This window comes from Staurois parvus, unplaced genomic scaffold (assembly GCF_062004578.1).
Source record: "Staurois parvus isolate SC_StPar_1 unplaced genomic scaffold, SC_StPar_1.0 ptg000153l, whole genome shotgun sequence".
NCBI lineage: Eukaryota > Metazoa > Chordata > Amphibia > Anura > Ranidae > Staurois > Staurois parvus.
The window spans coordinates 13,431,226-13,456,647 of record NW_028317949.1 but is presented as its reverse complement, the minus strand read 5'-3'; the positions used below and the strand labels follow the sequence as shown (position 1 = coordinate 13,456,647).

General features: G+C 37.7%; 1 protein-coding gene across 1 annotated transcript in view; it reads left to right on the top strand.

Moving 5' to 3' along the window:
• Positions 1-25,422, top strand: part of LOC149463730 (cadherin-10-like) — a 590,257-nt gene that overhangs the window by 511,001 nt on the left and 53,834 nt on the right. Inside the window, exons 7-8 of the mRNA XM_089674841.1 lie at positions 10,766-11,019; positions 15,633-15,769. Of these exons, the coding sequence (XP_089530967.1) occupies positions 10,766-11,019; positions 15,633-15,769 (391 nt within the window). The remainder of the gene's footprint in view (positions 1-10,765; positions 11,020-15,632; positions 15,770-25,422) is intronic.

The following is a 25,422-nucleotide window of genomic DNA, read 5'->3' as shown; positions in this document are numbered from 1 at the left end:
GCTGGTATACAAAAAGTGGATCAAGGTAAGCTAGAGCAAAAATAGGATACTAAGCCACAGCAACCAATCATTTCTGGTGAAGAAAGGAATTTATCTGTCTTATATTGGTAACAATAACACTGTGCAATTTAATAGCTATATTTTTTTGTAAAAAAAAAACTACAATCCTCTATAATTTTATGAAAATGAGTGTTTTATCTCTTAGTGAAATAACTTGTTCTAGTTTTTCAACATTCTGTGCACTTAAAAAGTGAACTTCTGGGTACAGCCATAAGCTAGGTGGAGTTAAAACTTGATAAAATAGACCCAGTGAAATGATGCTACCTTTGTGTTTGTAAACACATGGTGAACAAAAGAAAATACTATGGGGGAATTTTGTTTAACCATTTTGCAATATTAGCTTCCTTTCTGGCCATTGCATATAAACTGCCAAATGGGAGCTTCCCTAATGCAAGTGGATATAGCCTTACATCCTCCTGCTTGCATGCCTTGTGTGTGAACTCAGTGGAATGCTCTTTGATTGCTGTGTCTCTCAGCCCTGAATCATGTGATCGCTGTAACTAATCACAGTGATAACACGTAAAAAAAGGCTGCAAGCCTTCAACTTTTGAGCTGTTTCCTCGGAGAGTGCTTGGATGTGAAAGGAAGCTGACTGCCTACTACAGTAACTGGGAATGCAGCAGGGGCGGACTAACCATTTGGAAACTTGGGCACTGCCCGAGGGCCCAGGGTCAGTAGGGGCCCCATGAGATGCTCCTGGTACCTTTTTCATAGGCTTTTTTGAGTTTGGGCAAGGACACAGGGGCCCCATGATCCCCTATTGCCCGGGGGCCCCAAATACCCTTGCCTGACAGTATGTTGCAGAGACCAGCCACTGCTCTCACACAGAACACAGAGGCACAGGTCTTCAATACTTTGAAAACCCCTGCCTAGTGCTACACTCGGCAGTAATTGTGCCCCCCAAACAACACTGTTTGTTGGAGCTGGGCAAGGGGCATGCTGGACCATTGGAGTACCAGACTGCTGCACCCTGTGCAGGGGTGGACTGACCATTTGGAAACTCGGGCACTGCCTGAGGGCCCGGGGTCAGTAGGGGGCCCATGAGATGCCCCTGGTACCTTTTTCATAGGCTTTTTTGAGTTTGGGCAAGGACACAGGGGCCCCATGATCCCCTATTGCCTGGGGGCCCCATGAGTTGTCAGTCCACCCCTGGAATGTAGTAGTCACAAAAAAAAAAAAAGATCACTCCCTCCTCCAAGCAGTATAGTGGTTCAATGGTGACGCTGTACTGCGCTCACTATTGATTAGAGACACTGACAGATGCACTGGAGATGCTGTATGCCAGTGCAGCAGTCAGTGTCTCTGATAAATAGCCACACCTATGATGAATGTTTATTGCAAACTCATTTGAACTTATAGATCAGCAGCAAATACAAATTTGCTTTGTTCCTCATTTGATGGGGAACACAATCAATTTAAGGGTACAAGATAATATTTGGTAACACTTCACAATATTTACTACTTTCCAGCTCAAGCAGTGTTAATGAAGTGTAGTAATAACTGAAGCAATATGGAAAAACTGTGACTGTGCTTTGATTTGTCAAAATTTGTGATTTCTGAGTCAGAACTAAGCTGGAAGGGTTATATGTCAAATCAGGTCGTGTGTGTTGTTTCAAGATCTGTGTATTTTTAAGTTGGGAACAGAGTGGACAAAACAGACAAATGAGTAATAGTCAAGTAAACAATATCCAAAATATATTTGTTACTTTTATTTTGTATATGATATATGTAGGACAGATCCTCAAAATATTGAGCTATAACACAAATGATTCTAAAATACATTACATGTTGAGGAGAAATCAAGTTATATCTGAGATGTTAAAAAAGAATGTCTCTAACTAAAAAGGCATAAATTGGTATTCAACCCAAAAACAAAAAAAAAATTATATTTGTAGCTTACCAGTTCTTAGGTATGGTGACTGTTACATTTTTCCCTGTTGATCTGGTCAGAATCTCTCTTATTTTTTCAACTTCCTTTAACAGACCAAGATGTCCTGTACAAGTATCAGTTAGAGGATTGAAACAAAAAAAAATTATCACTAATAGATGTAACCATCTTTTCAGGATCCCAAGGAGGGCATTCATAGAGGTGACATGACCAATCAGAGGGTCTGTAGAGGGGTTTACAAAGTGTTTTATGGTAGTTTAGCAGACCTTCCCTCAGTTACAGTTTTCTAATTGTATCAATATTTCCCTACAGTCTAATAGTCCATAAATTACTGACCACCATGAAATTAGCTTTTGAAGGAAAAGGTATACCTTCTTCTTGGATGCCTTCCTTACAAGGAGTGTAATGTGTCCTTTTAGTTTCTTGTGCCTCACAATAAAGGGGTTCTTGGTGCCTAAATGGCAGCTATTTTTTTAAACATTCAGACATATTATTGTATTTAATGTATGTCAGGGGCAGCACAGTGGCTAAATGGTTAGCACTTCCGCCTTGCAGTACTATGGTAGTTGGTTCGAGTCCCAACCACGGCACCACCTGCCTGGAGTATGCATGTTCTCCCTGTGCCTTCATGGGTTTCCTCCGGGTACTCCAGTTTCCTCCCATACTCCAAAGACATGCTGGTAGGTTAACTGGATCCTGTCTAAATTGTCCCTAGTATGTGTATGTATGAATGTGAGTTAGGGAACTTAGATTGTACACCCCTTGAGGGTTAAGGACCGACGTTAATGTACAATATATATGTAAAGCACTGCATAAACTGATGGTGCTATGTAAGTACCTGTAATAAATAAAAACATAAATACAATGTCAGAATTTATGAATTATGTATGGGAGATACCCAGATCAAAATGATTATTAGCTTTCTATCAGTCTAAGCTGGTTTATGACATACCATAAAGACTTTGCTAAGGAAGGTATTTGATAATATTGAAAACTGTTGACATGGGAGATTTCTAAGTGATGGAATTAATTACATGCTCAGAGGCACTGAAACTGGAAAGTTTTAATGACTAGTTTACTACCTGCCAATGGAGGTCCTTTAAAGATTAACTACATCCCGCCTGGCCTATAGAAAATTGACTGCTAGGTGGGACTCTTATTGTTCTGGGTGGACGTCATATGACATGTTCCTGGAATGACCCCTATGAGCTACTGTTTGGCTGCGCTGCGAGCGCCCACTGCCAGTACCATGTGATTCTGCAACCAATAACAGAAGATCACATGAAATTGTAAACAATTAATGGCTTTGATTCATTCCATTTATCAAGTACAATAGTGTTGCTAGTTGTGATTGGTCACAGTGATCACATGGTACAGACATAGCCCATCTGTACCATGTGATTAGCTGTGGCCAATCACAGCTAATCACAACAAAACACACTTTGAATTGATTTAATTTAGTAAAATGCTTACCTATAGCAGTGAAATTCACTGCTATAAGCTGTTAGAATGTGTAAAAAAAAATCCTGATCACTTTCCCAGATTAGTACAATGTTAATATGGTAACATTATATCTCTCTGGTCACATTTAAAAAAAAAATTGTAAGAAAAAATGTTGTAAAGAAAAAAAAAGAAAAATATTATTATTTTTTTTTGTATTGTTACCAGTCAGTGTTCTTGATCACCGCCACACGAGTTATATGATGACACTGTACTGCACTGGCGTATAGAAAAAATAGATTATTTTTTATAATTTCTTCACTTTCCAAAAAATTATGACAAAAAAATTACAACTTCAAAAAACTCACCATGCCTCTTACTAAATAATGTGGACTGTCTACTATCCCAAAAAAAACTTTCCTGACATTTCTGGGCCTCAAGAAATGAGAGCCTGTCAGTAGATCAGATAAATTAGATTTGATTGATTTTCAGATATATACCATAGTTTGTGGATACTATAACTTTCCTACAGACTAAATCATAAACACTGATTTGGATTATTTTCACCAAATACATTTTGGCCTAAAACCTATATGAACAACAATTTTTTTTGCAAAATTTTATCACGGAGACAAAGAAAATTAATTAATTTTTTTCAAAATTTTTGGTCTTTTTCATTTATTTAGCAAAACATAAAAAACTCAGTGGTGATTAAATACAACCAAACGAAATCTCTATTTGTGTGAAAAAATATGATACAAATTTAGTTTGGGTACAATACTGAATGACTGAACAATTGTCATTCAAAGTCCAACAGCTCTGAAAGCTAAAAATTGGCCTGAGCAGAAAGTGACTAATAAAATGTTTCTGTTTGTGTATTCCTTTGATTGTGTTCCTTTTAGGCTGTCCATATATGAGTAATTTTTTTTTTGCTCAACCAGTGGGTTGAACAAAAGCAAATGGCTCAATACCTCCATCCTCACACTCAATGTGGATGGGGGAATCCCTCCCGCTGTGTCTTTGTATTCTGACAGCAGAAAGACTTTCCCGCCATCAGAATACACTGAGCAGCACATCCTACAGCAAAGATGAAAAAAAATTGAGTCTGATGTGAGCACATTCAAAAAAGAACCCACAAAAAAGCATGAGGTCCCTCAGGAAATTCAGTCCCTTGGGGTCTGGAATAGATTTTATGAAGGACTCCATGCAAATAAAACAAAAAACTGTGAGGTCCCCCTAAACATCTATACTAGACCCTTAATCTGAGCAATCAACCTGGCTGGCCAGGAAAGGAAGGGGCGAGCATGTGGCAACCCATCCTGAACCAAACCAGGACACATGTCCGCTACATATGGAGAGTGTCTTGCTAGGGGCGACTCCCTAGTAAAACATCTTGTCCCCATGTTGATGAGGGCAAGGGCCTCAACTCTGACCAGTGTTAGTGGGGTCTACAGGCAGGGGGCTTATCAGAATCTGGAAACCCCCTTTAATAATGAGGTGAACTCCAGATACTCAACCCCCACCACCCAGTACCCCTGATGATTCACAAAAAAGTTACAAAAAAATAGCCCATGCTTAAACTTCAGTTTTGGCATCATCTAAATTTCTACCAGCCATGTGAAATTCTACTTGCTATTTGAGAAAAATAAGGAACTGTGTGGAGCTGACCCTTCTCTTCTACAATCAGCTTCTTTGCAGCCCTACAAACTCTGTAAATTGAGAAACAAATTAGGTTTTCTTTTTATTTAGGGTCTGAAATGAGATCTTGTTATTGATTTGAACAGAGCTCAATTTATAAATGTGTAATAGTTGGTAGTTCTTCAGATATGTCATGTTTTACACTTGCAATACTTAATGAGTTTACAACTGGTAGTATGTACAGTAGCTGCAGTAAAATAAAGAACCGATTGGTGGCCTGGCATTTGTCAGCTAAAAATGATTAGTCTTTGGAGACTGAGTAACCAGTTAATTAACAGACCAAAGTCTACATCTCAAGTGACTCACAGAAGTCACCCAAATGGCCTAGTAACAGAAAACAAGCTATGTACTTCCCAGCTAATGCCCATTAAACTAGCAAAACTACTTTAGTGTTACTATTATGAAAAAACATCATAAAACAGATGCATTTTTGTACTGTAAAATAAATGCAATACTAGAACTGTCACAATTGTCCATTTGTGAGATTATATAATGTTTTCATAACAATTGTTTCCTTCCTAAGTTTACTTGCCTTGCCATTTCATTAGAAAAATGAAAGTACACAATTTATTTTTAAGAAAAATGAGTATGCCATATATACTGTACTTTGCTTGAATTGAAAATATAACATTGCAATATACATACACCCGTTAGCTTGTTTATCTGCCTCCCGCCTGCCATGTAAGGTAATGGTGTGTGGGTAGCGGTTCTCTCGTTCTGGGAGAACGTCATACGGGGCGTGCAGCATGGCGACCGGTGGTGCGCTTTGTCCCTGGGACACAGTGGATCACCAATCAGTGGAAAGAGCCGATGACGTCAGCTCTGTGATGTGATCAGCTGTGTCCAATCACATCTGATCACATGTAAATAAGGAAATGCAGTAATCAGCATTCCTCAGAGGGGACATGTACACTGATTAGTGCCCTGATGATCAGTGTAGCCCCATCAGTGCCACCTGTCAGTGTCCATCAGTGTCACCTGTCAGTGCCCATCAATGCCACCTGCCAGTGCCCTTCAGTGCCACATCAATGCCACATATCAGTGCCTATCAGTGCACATCAATGCTACATATCAGTGCCCATCTGAGCTGCATTTCAGTGTCAACTATCAGTGCCAGTTATTGCTGCCTATCAGTATTGCCAATCAGTGCTACCTATCAGTGCCAGTCAGTGCTGCCTATCAGTGCCCATCGGTGATGCCTATCAGTGCCAGTCAGTGCCGCCTAACAGTGCCGCCTATTAGTGCCAGTCAGTGCTGCCTATCAGTGCCATATATGAGTGCCGCCTTTCAGTGCACATCAGTGATGCCTGTCGATGCCAGTCAGTGCCTCCTCATTAGTGCCCATCAGTGTCACCTATCAGTGCTCATCAGTGCAGCCTATCAGTGCCCATCACTGCAGCCTCATTAGCGCACATCAGTGAAGGTGAAAAATTACTTATTTACAAAGTTTTATAACAGAAACTAAGAATTTTTTTTTTCAAATTTTCAGTACTTTTTGGTTTCTTTAGCAAAAAATAAAAAACCCAGAGATGATTAATTACCACCAAAAGAAAGGTCTATCTGTCTCAAAAAAAAATGCTAAAAATGTCATATTAGTACAGTGTTGCATGACCGCGCAATTGTCATTCAAAGTTCGACAGCACTAAAAGCTGAAAATTGGCCTGGGCAGGGAGGAGGTGAAAATGCCCTGTAGACAAGTGGTTAAACAAGTACATTTTGTTCAAACATTATATAGATTGGTGTGACTAAAGGTGTGGTTGACACCATCCCTCTATTGTATAAACATCAAACATTTGTAATCTTGATGGGATTTTGAAGGCAACGTATTAACTCATTAAAATATCAATATTTATTTGTACAAATTAAAAAGTATACCAAATGTATAACAAACACAATGGATTCCAAACAAATAATAAAGGATTTTGAGTCCCACAGCACACTACAACAGTGTGGTGAGTTTCCCCCCGGTCTGGTTTGATTGGGGGACCTTTTCCATGCCAAGCACCCAAAGTAAGCAAACCCTCCAACAGGGAATTCCCTGGTAGATGAGGCACCTGTTTGTTTTAGAGTGGTATCCTATCCCTGAATTGTTTGATTGTTTGTTTGAATATCAATTGTTTGATATTAGTTCAAACATTACCTTTGTTATGTTATGTTCTGATGTAAGGAGCTTTCTCATTCAACTCCATGTTTACCAACTCCATGCAGGACAAAGTCTCAGCAAAGCCTCCCTGACCTACTCATTTAAATCTTAACTGCTTATCCATTGCCAATCCCTTCTTCATCCCAGTTCCTGGGTATGTGGAAGCATGTGATCTGCTCCCCTGTGAAAGTACTCAGTCTAGCAGCCAATCTTTTGGTCTGAGAACTGTCACATGACCAAAAGGGTGACTTCACTGCTTCCCTGAGTCAGTGACACCACATAGGTAATTAACAAGAATCCCTTTGAAGAGGCACTTTTATTTTGCCCTTCATGTGTCCTAAGGTGATATTGCATTTCAAATTATCTTTTCAAATTTGGTGTTAAAATGCCCAGACCTCCTGACCTCTCATTTAAGGTGCAGTTTCAGCACTATTTATTTTCTTTATCCTGCTAACTGTACAGTATGTCTAAAGTGTCCCATGTTTTATATATGACATCTGATGATAATGAAAAATACCAGCTTTATAAATGAACACTTAGAAAATGTGGACTATAGGCCTTATTTATTAAGCTGCACTATCACATACCAAGGGTACAAAATAAATATCATCAGATCTGATAACATTCCTTGATGAATCTAAGAATAAAATCTAGGAATAAAATGTTCCAGATACTAAAAACAACTGCGGTCTTCCCTTCTAATTTTTATATTTTACATCCAGGGCCCAAGCTTGCCCACTTAATGAAACAAGCAAACTAGAGATGAAAATAGGCAGATAAAAAGCTGGTACATTGTATCCAGTCTTGTTCTTGCTCTAAAAAATAAAATAAAACATCTTTATTTAGAGTGAAATAAAGTCCCATAGTAAAAAAAAAAAAGATTGAGATTTTAATTTTGTGGCAGAATAAACATGTAAAGTCTGAGTAAGATGCCAAAATACTCTTCTGTTCATGCCAAATAGCCAAACAGTAGTCCCATGGATAGACATGGATAAGATAGTAGTTGTGAGGGATAGTCCAAAAAAAAACCCCACCCACCTCCAATCAGCAAACTTAAGTCTGTGGGGCCACCACTCAAAAACTCAAGGTTGCCAGACTAGGCATTTGGACTCATTTCTACAAGACTGAATAGCTGCTGAAGTGTTAAAAGAAATACATTTTTGGAATGCTGATGGACATACAGTATGAAATGCAGTTAGAATAAAAGGAAGTCTGCACATTGTATTACCTTCTAGTTATGAAATACTAGTCCATATGCATTGTGTGTCAGGCTGGTGTCTTTAACCGCCTCCTGCCTGCCGTATAGTAATGTGATGGACGCAAGGTGGTTCTCTCGTTCTGGGAGGACGTCCTATGACGTCCTCCCATTTTAACCACGCATGCTCCCGGAGTGCGCAGTGCGGCGATCGGCGGTGCGCTGTGTCCCTCGGACACAGCGGGTCACCGATCCTCAGAAAGAGCCGAAGATGTTGGCTCGGTTATGTGATCAGTTGTGTCCAATCACAGCCGATCACATGTAAACAAGGAAATCCCGGTTATCAGCATTTCTCTCCCCACGAGCTGTCACGCTGACAGGTCGTGAGGAGAGGCAAGCTGGTAATCGGCATTCCTCGGAGGGGACATGTACACAGATCATCAGGTCACTGATGATCAGTGTGCCCTGATGATCTGTGTAGCCCCGCAGTGCCACCTGTCAGTGTCCATCAGTGCCAGCTCTCAGTGCTCATCCGTGCCACCTGCCAGTGCCACATCAGTGCCACATTTCAGTGCCCATCAGTGCCACATCAATGCCACATATCAGTGCCCATCTGAGCTGCCTTTCAATGTCACCCATCAGTTCCAGTCAGTGCCACCTATCAATGCCAGTCAGTGTCACCGATCAGTGCTGCCAATCAGTGCCACCTATCAGTGCCAGTCAGTGCCGCATATCAGTGCATCATTGCTGCATATCAGTACGCATCAGTGCTGCCTATCCATGCCGCCTAACAGTGCCAGTCAGTGCCGCCTATCAGTGCCGCCTATCAGTGCCACCTATCAGTGCCATATATGAGTGCTGCCTTTCAGTGCCCATCAGTGATGCCTGTCAATGCCCATCAGTGCCAACTACCAGTGCCTCCTCATCAGTGTCCATCAGTGCCACCTATCAGTGTCCATCAGTGCAGCCTATCAGTGCCAATCACTGCAGCCTCATTAGCGCACATCAGTGAAGGTGAAAAATCACTTATTTACAAAATTTTATAACAAAAACTAAGAAAAATCATTTTTATTTTCAAAATTTTCAGTGGTTTTTGGTTTGTTTAAGAAAAAATAAAAAACCCAGAGGTGATTAAATACCACCAAAATAAAGCTCTACCTGTCACAAAAAAATAATAAAAATGTCATATGGGTACAGTGTTATATGACCGTGCAATTGCCATTCAAAGTGCAACAGCGCTGACAGCTGGAAATTGGCCTGGGCAGGAAGGGGGTATAAGTGTCCTGTAGGCTAGTGGTTAAAGAGAACAGTCACACACATTTTCTCTTTCTCTTTTAATGTTGAAAGAGCTAAAGAAAACATGCCAGTAAAATGTAATTTCCAGTCTTGCAGCCACTGAAGTACAAATACAGTATAAATTGTTCATGTACAAATAAGCTAATGTTGGTAAAGTAATGCTTTAATCCAGTTTCTATCTTAAAATGAATATTAAAATTAATACCTCGTGCAATTATCACACAGCACTGCTTTAGATTTCTTTCTTCTTTAGCAGCTGTTAATAAATCTAGTACTGATTAAAATGCATTGTTCAGCTTTAATTACAGCAGAAATTAGGTTGATTTTGATTATGGTATTGTGTAATTATAGAAAACCTGTTAAAAGAAAGATAAATGCTGGCCTCTCCTTAAAATGCTAGTTATCTGCGTGTCATTCTAAACCTCATGTTTTAATACTGGTTTAGTCACTTGTCCAAAATATTATATTATTAGAAGGAGTTCTGACTTTTGAATGTTTGTTTCTGGCCAACAACAACATTTGTGAGGTCAGCATAACAACCAGGAAACTAACATTTTTAATAGAAGTTCCGCCTAGACATCCCCTGAATTTCGCTCTTGACAGGCCTACTGTAATTGCTTACTGCTCATTTCAATGTCAGAAACCTATAAAAAAAGGTGTTGTGGATGTATTTCCATGTCTACACTACAAAATAAATGTAGTTGCTTTATCTCAGAAACAGGGGTGGACTGACCATTTGGAAACTCGGGCACTGCCCGAGGGCCCGGGGTCAGTAGGGGGCCCCAATGAGATGCCCCTGGTACCTTTTTCATAGGCTTTTTTGAGTTTGGGCAAGGACACAGGGGCCCCATGATCCCCTATTGCCCAGGGGCCCCATGAGTTCTCAGTCCGCCCCTGCTCAGAAATGTTAATGTTTCTTTGTTACCAATTTTACAAAAAGTAGTAAACCTAATCCTGAAAATCTCAAAATGTAAAATTAACATACAGTCCGTAGCACACAAATGTTTTCCAAGTATATAATATCACATCTTTTTTTTCCAAACAGAAACTGGATTATGAAAGTAAAAGGCTTTACACCTTAAAAGTGGAAGTAGAAAATGCACATGTGGATCCACATTTTCACTATCTTGGTCCGTTTAAAGACACTGCAACTGTGAAAATCTCAGTAGAAGATGCCGATGAGCCTCCTGTGTTTGGAAGATCTACCTATATGTTTAAAGTGCATGAAGACATTGAATTAGGAACAATAATTGGAACTGTAATGGCAAGAGATCCTGACACCATATCAAGCCCTATAAGGTATAATTTGGTTTACTTTTCCTTTATACTGAGGAGTTAGGGAAAAAAAATGGAAACACTACACGATTTGCAGGTGTGAAAGTGATTACATGTTTTGCGTTGAAAGTGGAAGTGATGTATTATTCTGTTGCTTCTGCTGTGTGATGAGACATCTGGCTAACAGGTGGTAAGCCTCACTTTCATCATTCACTGCATGCACTGCTAATACTGTCTGGGCTAACTGAGTTCCAAAGAGGGCAAATTGGTAAAATGTTGGTGCCTGCTTAGCTGGTGTCTCTGTGACTGAAGTTGGCAATTTATTTGCTGTGTCGCAAGGTACCATATCAGTGATTATGAAGGCATATACAGTTTCCAGGAAAACATAGTCTGATAAGCATAAACATGGTTGATATGGTCAACTGACTAAAAGAGACAAAAGGACATTGCGCAGGATTGTGGCCCAGAATAAGAAAACACCTGCAAAGCGACTGCAGAGCTCAAACTCAGTCTTGTGAATGTATTATATATTTTGCATCAAACATCCTTTTACATAAAGGGAAGTCTTTTTTTTTTTACATAATTTAACCTCCTTGGCGGTATTCCCGAGTGTAGCTTGGGGTAAAGTTTCAGCACCACAAGCGGTAACCCCGAGCTACACTCGGGAATACCCTGCAGCGTTGCTCCAGGATCTCTTCTGCACTTACCTTGTCCTGCGCTCCCGCGATGTCCCTCCTGCAGTGTCCCTGGCAATGTCCTCCGGCGGATGCTAACATCTGTCTTCTGGGTTCCGTCCCCTGCGACGTCAGGACGTATGGGGGACGGAACTGGCGGGAAATTTGAAAGTTGTAAAAGTCACATTAACTAAAATCACATAGTAAAACATTACTGTATCAAACCATTTCACATACATTTTGTCCCGAGTGCTTTGTCCTGTGCCCTGACTGTTCTTTCTGCCTGGAAACTGAGAAACGTCCATGGTGTCCAAAAAGCATCCCTTTAGGTCAAAAGCGGTTTTAGATCAGCTAGAGAACAGCGATAGTAAATCAGAACCACTTGCAGAATTGAGTGATAATGATTCGTGGGGAAATTCATCATCAGACACTGAAAACAATTTTGCGACTTTGCTCAGTGATGTGTGAACTTGGCGCTATATTTCAAATTTCAGTGTTTTTGGTTTGATTATATTATTTAATTAAATTTATTATCATTATATTATTATTTTTTATTATTATTTATTAAATTATAATTTATGATTTCGTGTTTCAAATTTTAACATACCTGGGATGTTTACTAGACTCTTGTTCAGAGAGATTTCAGTGAGTTATTCCTAAAAATTACAGGCCTATAATAAAAAAATACATATTTCCATGCAAAAAAATGTACCGCTTTGAGAACAGAAATATGGACATAATCAAACCACTAGGGAGGCTACAGTAGAATTGAGTATGTGAGGTGAGCACACTTTCTTTCACTTAGGTAACTCATTCATATTGTGTATGCATTTAATAAGCACAACTATGTAGAAATGGTAAAAACTGCCAAAAGTCCCAGAATAGATATTCAAATACTAGTAGCTGTACATTTTACAAAGAACAGATGTTTGTTTAAAGAAGTGGAAAAGAAGAATCTGTTCTATGTCTTCCTATTAACTAAATGCACCTTTGAGAATAACTCACTTTAATTGGTTGGATTAAAAACTTGTGCCTTTAAGAAAAAGCATCAATAGCTGGAATCATGAATTTTGGCAATATACGTTCAGATATTTTTAATTTCATAATTGTGACCTCTACATCGTTAATTGAATGCTAAATTCTGCTGCTAATTGAGGAGTTTTAGTGACAATTTCTTAATTACCCAGCAAAGTAAATGTTTACTTATCTGAATAAATACAGTAAACATGAGTTCCCTTCAGTTATATGAAAGCAAAAATACCGTTTTTTTTTACTTAAACATAATTGGGTATTCAAAGTGAAAAATGCTATATTTACTACCCTAAAGGTGGGTATACCAACTAAATCCTGAAACTACACAAGTGATGTGAATGCAGAGATGTCTCCCATTGCACTATTGTATTCTCATGGGGGGGGGGGGGGGGGCATTCCCCTGTCAGAATACACAGATCCCAACTGGCCATTGGCTGCAGTGGCTGATCAAATGCTGTTTTTTACAGCAGGACTGTTCAACGGAAACCAACCTAATAATCAGCTTCTGTTGAACAGGAGTGGTACATATACATCAAAATTTGTCTGGTTCCTGTCAAAACAGCCACATTTTGATACATGTATACCCAGCTTAAGTGAACAATCACTTTGGAAATGTAATAGTTTTTATTTATTTAAATCAAACCCATTCAGGAGAATTCAATAAAGCAGTAACTAAATTCAACTAATAGTAGATACTTTAAAAGTGGTAGTTTTCTTTAGAACTACCTGTGCCTAATTCAGGCAGTCATTTGCTTCATTTTCAATAACATTACCAACACATGCAACACATTCAGAGAGCACTAATCATGACCACTTTAATCTCTTCCCATCTGCCCATTCCACATAGATGACAGACGGGAAGCAGCGATGATGAGGACTAACATTCCTATATGTCAGCACTCATCGATGGCTTGTGCACAGCTCACAGAACATGCACCCCGGAGCCCAGTGATTGATGTATCACATTACTGCTGTGTTTGGACAATCACGTGGTGTTTTACCATGTGGCTGCTGTGACCAATCACAGCATTGACATAGTAAACAATAAAACTGAAAGTAAATATTGCTTTTCTCTGCTCTCAGTGTGAGAGCACAGAGAAGCAATCTTGCAGTGCGTGAGTGTACAGCAGCCTGCCAGCCACTCCAGTGCCCCAGTTTAGTGCCCCTGTATCCCTGATCACTGCCCCAGAATATCATTAATAAATAATGCAGGGATACCCTGTCACCTGTCCCAGTGCAAACAAAACACTGCCATACACCATACCAATGTCCTGATCACCACCATACCCCAAACAAACACTCTGATCACTGCCATATGCCATACCAGCACCCTGAAAGTGTCCGAACTTGAAGTGGTTAATACAATTTTGCTATGTCATTGACAGATTCTTATAGAGATACTGCCAAACTGCAGATTAGGAAATCAGTGGTAATTAGGACTAGATCTGAGATGGAGTACAGAAGTATGCTAGTGTTCTAAATGGGGCATGCCTGTGCTGGAAAAATGCTCTATCCCTGGCCCCAGATAATAGTGATGTCCTTACACAATTATGGAGATGCCTATATTCAGGAGATAACTTGAGTCAATGGGTGGGTGGAACCTGATAAGAAACTAAAAGACTAGTCCCCCATATGGCTCACTTTACTTTTGACTGGCAGCATATGGCAATGGGCAGATACTAAATCTGCTACTGGACTGAAAAGCAGCTATGAATCTGCCCACTGCTGTATTATATCAATTAACATTCAGGCAGCCCTGATGGGGAACTAATTTCTCAGTTCCCCATAAGGCTCTGCCCACCCTCACTAGAAAACTCCTTAGCCCTGAGCCTGTCAGTGTGCTAGGCACTGTGACTGGGGAGGGAGGGAGCATCTCAATGAAGGACTGTCCAGAATGGACACTCTGACCTTAAAGCCTCATATATCTGATAGGTAGACACATTGGGTGAAAACACTGACAATTTTAGACAATGGTAGCCTGCCAGCATTCAAAAGGATGCCTATGAATTTACCCCTCAAATTTCAGTGTAAGGCTCTGACAGGTTCATGTACCTGTTTCTGATGAGTATATGAATCAGGGTGTAAGCACTGACAATTTCTGCGCCTTGCCCTGACAGAATTCTAAAGGGTGTCCCTTTACAAATTCCCCTCTGTATTAAACAGGCATCAATAATGCATTTCAATACTAAAAACAAGAAAACGCAAAGAAAATTCAAAATATAGCATCACATACTCAATATATCATGTACATATTTTATATTCCAGCTTAACTTCTGTAAATGTATAAAGAGATGAAAAAGATACAACTTGAGATATTGCTGCATATGAGAAGTACAGGGACTACACTGGCTCAGAGCAAAGAATGTTTCTTCAAATATTCTAAAGCTTTGCTTTTCACATATTCACTGTGCTCTCAAATCTTTGTTCAAGTTTAAGGGACAGAGTCTTTGTCATCTGTGGCCATTCATCATCTATTAGACCAGAAATAACAGACAATATTTATAAGAAGAAACTGAAGTCTCTGTCCTCATTTTCTTGACATAAGCCAACAGCTGACTGACTGACTATCCCCACAGCAAACAAGGAGTCAGTTACAATAACAAAAAAATGAATAATACATGACATGTACGCTTATATCATACTGCATGTAAAGGTTAATTTATTGCAGATGTGACAAGGAAGCTTTTCTTTTATTATACTTTTCTTTTCTCTTCTTTTTTTTCTATCTTTCCTTTCTGTTTCTTATTTATGCAGTACTGTTTCAGATCAGCAATTTAGTGTAGCATAGAATGATCATTTGACAACACTCACCATTAAATACAGCATTTTACTAACATAACAAGATAAGATGTAACTATATGTTGTCTATAAATACCTAAACTGTAATTATAATAATAGTAAAATATCTCATAAATATTTTTTTCCTACAAGATTTTCTCTGGATCGCCATACTGACCTTGACAGAATTTTTAATATACACTCAGGAAATGGATCAATTTATACTGCAAAACCCTTGGACCGTGAAATATCCCAGTGGCATAATCTTAGCATCATAGCTACGGAAATTAGTAAGCTATTTCATAATCATACTTGTTTACTGTGTATTCTTCACTGCACTACCATCAATTGCTTTAATCGCCGAAATCCTATTCTGTGACCGTAATATCTTTTAAAAATGATGTGCTTCAAACGAAGGACTTATTTATACATTCAACCAGAGTATGTACAGAAATTCAGTATTTCCCTCAGGTCACACTTTGATTCTCTCTGATTGTCAGCACTATACTCTCCTTCCAAAGCCTTTTATTTTCATCCAATTTCTAAATGGCATGCATGTAACCTTTGGGACAATGACCTATATGGTTTATCTGCTGAAATGTGTTCTTAATTCTTCTTTGCCTTATTGCACATTATATTTCTGATAGTATGTATGTTAGTAAACCAACATTGCTCTCATCACAAAACCACTTTCACAGAATTGTTTCTTAAAAGGCAGGTGATTTATGAATGAAAGTTGCTTTTAGACTCTGAAAAAAAAAATGGTAACTTCTGTAGGGTAATGTGTTAATGGAAACATAATGTTAAACATTAAGTGTTTCAGCATACTTTGAACTGTTATTGACAGGTCGTCAATTCTGATTTAGATTTTCTTGAGACATATAGCAATTTAAGTTGTGTTTCCAAGAACCAAAACCAAGAGGACAACAACCTATATGGTTTATCTGCTGAAATGTGTTCTTAATTCTTCTTTGCCTTATTGCACATTATATTTCTGATAGTATGTATGTTCGTAAACCAACATTGCTCTCATCACAAAGCCACTTTCACAGAATTGTTTCTTAAAAGGCAGGTGATTTATGAATGAAAGTTTCTTTTAGACTCAGAAAAAAAAAATGGTAACTTCTGTAGGGTAATGTGTTAATGGAAACATAATGTTAAACATTAAGTGTTTCAGCATACTTTGAACTGTTATTCACAGGTCGTCAATTCTGATTTAGATTTTCTTGAGACATGTAACAATTTAAGTTGTGTTTCCAAGAACCAAAACCAAGAGGTATATATTTAGAATCTTTTGGACTTATAGTATTTCATATTTACGTGACTTAAAAAAGGTTAAGAAAAAATTCAAATGAAATAAGTATGAACCAACTTTAAAAAAGGTGTTTTGACTAAAATTCACTTACACCACACAAAACTGAAAGCATTATATGCTGTTGCAATCATTTTTTCTGTGCACATATAATAACCCATATAAAAAAATAGAAGAAAGCATGCATTTGAATGAAAACAGGAAGAGACAAGAAAAGAATTGTAATTCATCTCAATATAATATCACTAAAATCAGTAAAGGGGATAGTGTCTTCACAGTAAGCTAATACACCTTTCATATACTGTATGTAGAATAGTCAGAGCAAATGAAAAGTTACCCACAATACAATTTTGTGAAGTAGTAGTCACAAGTAAAGTTACACTACACTGCTTGTGGTTTCCTTAAATGTTGTGTTTGCTGACATTCTTCCATGTTTTATAGAAATCGAGCTCTCAGCTGTGTCTGCTGTTGTTTATTGTGTATATTACAATAGGCTGGTGTGTCCATAATCATTTAAGACCACAAATGTTTATGGTAAAGCTGTGCACAATGTTTCAAATACAGGGCTGTTTTCATTTGATGAGAAAAGGTCAGATCAGGCCAGGGCATTCATTTACAGAGTGTGCAGGTGAAAATTTATAACTGAAATCTATTTTTTTGCTGTAGCAGAAAACAATGCCCAAATGTTGTTATGTTCCTATAGGTTATATACGGTGATTTTTTTTTAAACAAAGCAATAAATAAAAAACAATAGTCTGTAATAGTAACACGGCAAATATTTATTTTCAAACTCCCAAAATTGGCTTTTCCAAAAGCTTAATGTAAGTGCACCTTAACAAGCACAGATTGCTCAGTACAGTCAACCATCTGTCTTTGTTGAGTGGCCAAGTGGAAGATCAATATGCAATGACAAATGGTCAAAATTCCTAAATTGGTGATAGCTATGATGTAAGAATATGAAATTCAGTTTTATACAACGCATAGAGATCCACATTTTAGCTTTTTTTTTTTTAATATACTGTATATAGCGGAGGCAAAGATGCACATTTAGACTGTTGAGAACAAACTTTATTGCATCTTAATAACATTATTTATTTGCCTACGTAAATTTTAACATAATTATGTTATAAATGAGTGGTGCGGATGAGGTTCACAGTTCATATAATTAATAATCTTCTTACTACTTTTTCAAGTAGAATATTTCTCGCCATGCTCTGACATTCTTATCACCACTTTTCAATCCTCTTTGTCATATATCATTGAAAAGAATCACTGGATGACATTTAGCATGATTTTAGCTCTTGTATTTAGTGAATTCCAGCTGAGCATCTCAGCACAGTAATCAAATCACAATGCATATCTTTTCAACTAAAGTATTCATTGAAATAGTTTTAATTATGGCTAAACTGGACTTTACAAAGAACTACATCTGCTACATAAGCTTAAAATAATTTAAAGTATAAACTCATCGGTAAGTAATTTTCTGTCTCCCAAAGCAGTTTAACATATAATTTGTTAATTAATTGATAACCGGCTTCCTACTGAGTAAACAGAAACACATTGCTCTCAGTTTTTTTTCACCATGCAATACAAGACACAATGATAAAGTCCAAAGAATTTCCTATACTAAACATAAAAGGCACTTACTTTAAAATGTTGATGGTAATGTTGCTTTGGACAACCACATTTTAATTTTTCATGAAGCGGCAAAATAGCTAATTTCAAGAATAAAATATTAAGCAGGGCTAGAAATATAAAGTATGAATCTCAGGGATATACTGCATACGCACAGCAAAATATATTTAAAAGCTATTCAAAATAACTTTTAAAGTAACCCTTTATCAAAACCGAAGCTCAAAACAAACATTAACTGTAAATTAGGAGAGTAAACACTCACCTTTCCCCCTAACTGTGTCCCCAAATGCTGCTCCAATGAAGGGAATTTCAATGCTGAATACTTCATTTTAGTAACATCACATCCTGGTAACCTTCTGAGCTCAGTGGTTACTACCACTGAACTCCATGTCACTAATGGGGGGATTTACTAAAACTGATACACTCAGAATCTGGTGCAGCTGTGCATAGTAGCTAATCACCTTCTAACTTCAACTTGTTAAATTAAGCTCTGACAATACAATCTAGGAGCTGCTTGGTGTCTACGCAGAGTTGCAGATTTTGAATGCTCCAGTGTTAGTAAATAACCCCAAATGTGTCCTGTACTGACATGGAGATTGGCAAGAGCAGTCATTTAGCATATCAGAAGACTAGGATATAGTCTAATGGTGCCGCTCCTTGTTATGGATGGAAGGAAAAGGATCACCCCACCAGCAAGTGAGAAGAGGGGAGCATGAGTCCGAATGATCCCAGTGTCAGCCAATACAAGTGAAGGGATAGACGTTAGTCAACCAACCTCAGGAGTCCAATGTTGAGGAATGGCCTCAGCCACCATACTGGTTATGCCCTCTGATGCGTTTTACCCCGACCACTGGGGCTTGGTCGCTATGATCAGCCCCAGACGTATTTGTCTCTAAAGAAGGCACCAATTGAGGATTCATCTTTGTTGGAGTGGTGTTCACCAGTGCAGGAAGTAGGTGAAGATATATAAGCTACTCCTTTACAGGTTAAAATATTTCATTTTTACAACAGGGCCATATTAATGTTTAAATGGTACAAAACTTTAAATATCTTATTTAAAATTATTTTACCATTGTGTCTACATATGTCATCTTTTTTAATTCAATTCTATCTTCTTGCAAATTGTGTTTTCTGCATATGTGCTACATTCACTGAAGAAAATTGAATCCCATAGTTCACCACATGACAACATTATTCCATTTAATTGTATATGGCTGTGTAAGAAACAGTGTAAAGTTTTAGGCATATTTTGTTTTTCTTCAGGTATTTGAAGAAGAGAAGGAAGCACCCAAAGCACTATGTTATATGTGCAGTCTGGAGAAAAGAAGGGAAAAGGGAGATGTGTGGGTAGATTTATTAAAATTGGTGCACTCCGAATCTAGTGCAGCTATAGATGGTAGCTAATCAGATTTAGCTTCAGCTTGTTCAGCTAAGCTTTGACAATAAAACCTGGAAGCTGATTGGTTTATATGCAGAACTGCACCAGATTTTTCACCATGCATTTTTAGTAAATAACCCCCAAGTTCAAAACCATTAAATATATTAAAAGGTGTGAATAAGATTCAGGAGGGCAGTATTTTCAATATGAAGATCAAGATATGACCATAAACTAGCAGGAGGAAAATCCAAGATTAATATTAGAAAGTATGTTCACTTAAAGAGTAGTTAAAACTTGAAATAGGTTTCCAGCAGAGGTAGTGAGCCCATCAACAATACATGGATTCAAACATGCTTTAAACAAACACAAATCTATACACAAACAAATACAATTTTAAAAATATGAATGATAAAAAAGGGGCAGATTTGATGCACTATTTGGTCTTTTTTTCTACCATCACTTTTCCATGTGTCTATTTTCTCATTGTGATATGCAACAACAAATGTGGAGAGGACTGGGATTCAGATTTGTTGCATGGAGGTTTGTGTTTATGGCTAGCACCTACAACAAAACTATTTGAATTCAGGTACTACTCCAGCTGACTCTTTCACAATACTACTCCAACTGACTCTTTCACAATACTACTCCAACTGACTCTTTCACAATACTACTCCAACTGACTCTTCCTGCCCGACCTATGGCCGAATGGCGGCCGGCAAAAACCCTCACCTTTCCGGGTGGATGCCATATGGTGTCCTTTAGAGCATGCACAGTTTGTGCGCCTGCAGAGCCGCGCAGTGGCGTGAACTGTCACCGGCCGTGTACCTCGAACACGGCCGATGACAGATCCGAGTACCGACCCCGTTGCCCGTACCATGTGACCTGCTGTGACCAATCGTAGCAGGTCACATGACAGTTGTATACAATGGATGGCTTCATTCATGCCATCCATTGTATACTAGTGTGTCTAGCTGTGAATGGTCACAGCGATCACATGCACAAGCTGGGCCAATCACAGCCAAGCTGTGTCATGTGATTAGCTGTGGCCAAATCACAGCTAAGCACAAAAAAAAAAAAACCCTGCATGAATCGATGTCATTCAGGTAAATGTTTGCTTATAGCAAAGTAATTCTTTGCTATAGGCAAATTGTGTAGAAAAAAAAAATACTGGTCACTTCCCCAAAGTAGTACAATGTTACTATGGTAACATTGTACTACTTTGGTCATAGTGAAATACGAAAAAAAATCTTAAAAAAATAAAAAAAATAATTAGAAAATAATAAAAAAAATGTAAAAATAATTTAAACAATTCTAATTTTTTTTTTCATAGTCACCAGCCAGTGTCCCTGATCACTGCCATGCCAGTTATATGATGACTCTGTACTTCACTGGTGACAGTATGTAAAAAAAAATAGTGAACATATTTGTTTTAATTTTTTTCCAAAAAATTATGACAAAAAAAATACAACTTCAAAAAACTTGCCATGCCTCTTATGAAGTACGTCAGACTGTCTACTCTGCAAAAAGGGGTCATTTGGAGGATATCTGTACTGTTCTAATGTTCTTAGACCTCAAGAAATTAGATTGGCTGTCAGTACTTCAGGATTGATCAATATTCAGATCTATCCCATAGTTTGTGAACTCTATAACTTTCCTACAAACTAAAAAATACATCCTAATTTGGGTTATTTTCACCAAAGACATGTAGCAGAATACATCTTGGCCTAAATTTATGAAGAACAATTATTTATTTGCAAACTTTTAAAACAGAAACAAAGAAAAATGTATTTTTTTTTTCAAAATTTTCGGTCTTTTTTTGTTAATTTAGCAAAAAATAAAAACCCCAGTGGTGATTAAATACCACTAAAAGAAAGCTCTAGTTGTGTGAAGAAAATAATAAAATTTTAGTTTGGGTACAGTGTTGTATGACCGCGCAATTGTCATTCAAAGTGTGAGGGCGCTGAAACCTGAAAATTGGCCTGGGCAGGAAGGGAGTAAAAGTGCTCGGTATGGAAGAGGTTATCATTCAGTGCACATAAACTGCTTTTCAACAATGCATTTATAAAGAACACTCTCCGAAAATGTTCTGGATCAAGTCTCATTTGCTGTCTTTCACTAACACCTGTACTCTTTCAAAGGAGAAAGATCTTTACTATATTGTTAATTTAATTTATTGTGAACCTATGCTGTACATTCTCCCAACACTATTACTTAGCACACATTCTATTCTAAACTGGCAGATTTGTTACAGGGTTTGGAAGTATAACAACTGCAGCTTATCGGCTGACTGGCTTGTCATTATACTCCATAAATGTCTCATAGCTGGCAATAGACTGCTCATTGGTGTGTAAGGCTGTTTACCAAATTTACCAAAAAAAATGTTGTAGTTAAAATTCAAGACCTGCTGCTCAACTAACTGCCTCAGCCAATGTATAAAAAAGCAGTAGATTCCCTCAATTCCAAGATGAAAGAAACAAACAGACCTGGATCTAAGTGGTATCCATAACGGTTCATTTTCCACACATAATTCAAAACATACTCATGAATACAGGAGCATTGGCAGGTTTCACTATAAGAATACAACTATATCAAGGTAGTTCAAGATGAAAAAAAACAAGACTAGACTTGATTTAAGTGATAAGTTCATTAAAAGAACACCACTATATCAAGGTAACTTCTCCAGCCTAGCTCGTCCAACTGTCTGATGTGGGGCAGAGCCAACATCTGACAAATTGTGGGAGGATATCTCTGATGAAGTCCCACCCAAGTGATGCAACACATCAGATGTTGCCTCCACCCTGTTTGACATCATGACGCACAGTCAGATGAGCTTGGCCAGAGTAGTTCCCTTGATATTGTTGTATTCTTTTAAGGGACTTATTACTTAGATCAAGTCTATTTTTGTTTTTTCACCTTGGACTACTGTTCATTCTATTTATCAGTAGAGATAGTCAGAGGAGGGTCTTAGAAGGATTTTTTACAGATCGGCTACTACACGATGTCCTTACATGATTAGGTCTCGTCTTCTGGTGAGCATATCTGTTGCACATAAGAGTGATGGTGAAGGTGGAGGTTGTGTTTACACACTTGCTGAAGTAATACAATCTAGATGAAAACTATGTTCTACTTAACATAGTGTACTGTATGTGGACATGGATGCACTGTGTTGATAGTGTTTTTGCATGGTTATTGTTTTGGGGGTTGTCATTTCACATTATGAATTTTATTAATTTTTTTTATTATATGTGGGTGATACACATATCTCTGCTAGCTTCTGTATTTAGTGAGGAAGGCTGCATGGAGACAACTTTATTATTTAATTTTGTCCAGTAAAGGTGACAGTTAGAGGGCTGAGACAAACTACTTAACACTGATAAAGTACTTACAATGAACAGCTTTTATTCATTTATTTAAAATATTCATCATAAAGGGAATACAAAAAGCCTGTTGCTGTAACTACTTAAAGGTTTTATCTGGATTCCAACTTAAATGTGTTAGTCAAGTCAATGTAAATCTACTAGTACACATAACACTATCTTCTCCCCAGTTTGACAATGCTGCTGTACAAGGGTATCTCTTTTGCTTCTCCATCCATATTGGGGACATCTTAAGACAGGAAGTGTGTTAATGGAGAGATCATCAAGTGAAAATAAAGGGGGAAAACCTAAAAAAAGGTTAATGTAGACAAAATATTTAAAGGTTGGTAAACTGCAATAATTTATTTTAGTGTTTAATACCACTGTAAGGATAATGTAGAAGGTCTATTTGTATTCAGAAATTTTTTAGAGATCATTGTCAATAGTCACTCACTGTTTTTATTTAATTGGAATGAAATACAAAGAAATATGTAAATACTGTCAGTCTTTTGGGGAGGGAAGTGGGGTATACCATTTTAATCTTCACCTGAAGCAACAAAACAGGTATACGTCTTGGCTGTTCAAAATATCTTCAATTATCATAACTTCCTGAAGCTCTTTTATGCAGGAATGTCATCAAAAGCTCTTTTATATAATCTAGATATTTGATTAATCACATTTTAAAGTCTATATAAATTTAAAAGTGTACGTAGTAAATTGTTCTAGTGATTCAGGCATTTTTTATATTACAGAAAATATGATGGATAATATAGGTATTGAAACTTCATACAGCTCCAAATCTCAATACAATGTACACTCCGTAAATGCCTATTGTAGAGCACATATTCTGGGGTATGGGTAGTAACCAGGGGCGAACTGACAACTCATGGGGCCCCCAGGCAATAGGGGATCATGGGGCCCCTGTGTCCTTGCCCAAACTCAAAAAAGCCTATGAAAAAGGTACCAGGGGCATCTTATGGGGCCCCCTACTGACCTCGGGCCCTCGGTAGTGACAGAGCTACAATCTGTGCACCAGGTCAAATTTTAAAATGGTGCTCTGGGATCAGAAGATCCCAGGGACCCACAGCTGCAACATACAGAACACAAGGTATATGCAAATACCTTACCTGCTAATAGGCAATTTAATAAGTTTAATGACTTTAATATAATACTAGATTCCCTTTAAAAATAACTTGAACAAACTGATAATGCTTTCCAAATGACAAGTTGCTGTTAAGTATATAAAAATTAACAGGTCTCATTTAATCATTAGTATTTAATGAATAAATCTGCTAGCATTTTGTAGTTTTCCCAAGATACTTCACAGGTACATCATTAAATAAGGACTAGGGCTTGCAATATATATTTTTTAAATACCTTAGATCTGGATCCCAGTGTTGCATTCTGAAAATTAATTGTTTCTTTTTATTTGACAGACACTTTGATATAAGTTTTTAGGTGCACATTTGTTGTATTCTCAAATGGATATTAAGAGATTTTTATGTGTGTTTGTCTGTATGAATTGTATTTTTGTAAAACCTCTAGTGATCTCATTCTGCTGAGATGCCAGTCATAAATGTCCATCATTATATGTGTAAAATGCCTCATCTAACCTTAACAAGATCATGTGTTGGCCAACTTAAAAAGAATTCAATGTTTAAAAGAAGGACAATGCAATGTAATCTTTTTAGAAGGATCATACAGTTTATTATGAACAGAGATGACTGTACTTTTGCCACAAACACTTTGGGGTTGATATACTAAAGGCAAATAGACTGTTCTTGTTCTTGTTGCAAGACCATTTTCACTTAGCTTAGTAAATGAGGTGAATCTGTGCTGATTTCCATCATCAAATCGTGTGCAAGCAAAATACTTTTTTTTTTTAAATTCCCTTGCATATGAGTGGTTATTCTTTGCAACACAAATTTTCACAACATTTACTGAACTCTGGAGAAAATCCCCTTGCAAAGTAAACAGCCTATTTAATTTTATGAAATTAACCCTTTATGTAGTAATAGCAACTTTCCACTACATTTTATACATTTTTACCACGCTGTTATGCATTTTAATGCTTGATAGATGATATTATTATCTGCCTACAATTTTGTTAAAATGCCCTGCCAATTTTTATATTCAATTATTTTTATTGAAGGTTTTTCAACATACAAAACAGTGCTTATTAAGGTTTGCATGAATAAGATTCACATTCAAATATAATAGTCGGTATATGAAAGAAGGATCCCCACCACTTGTTTGGGGAGG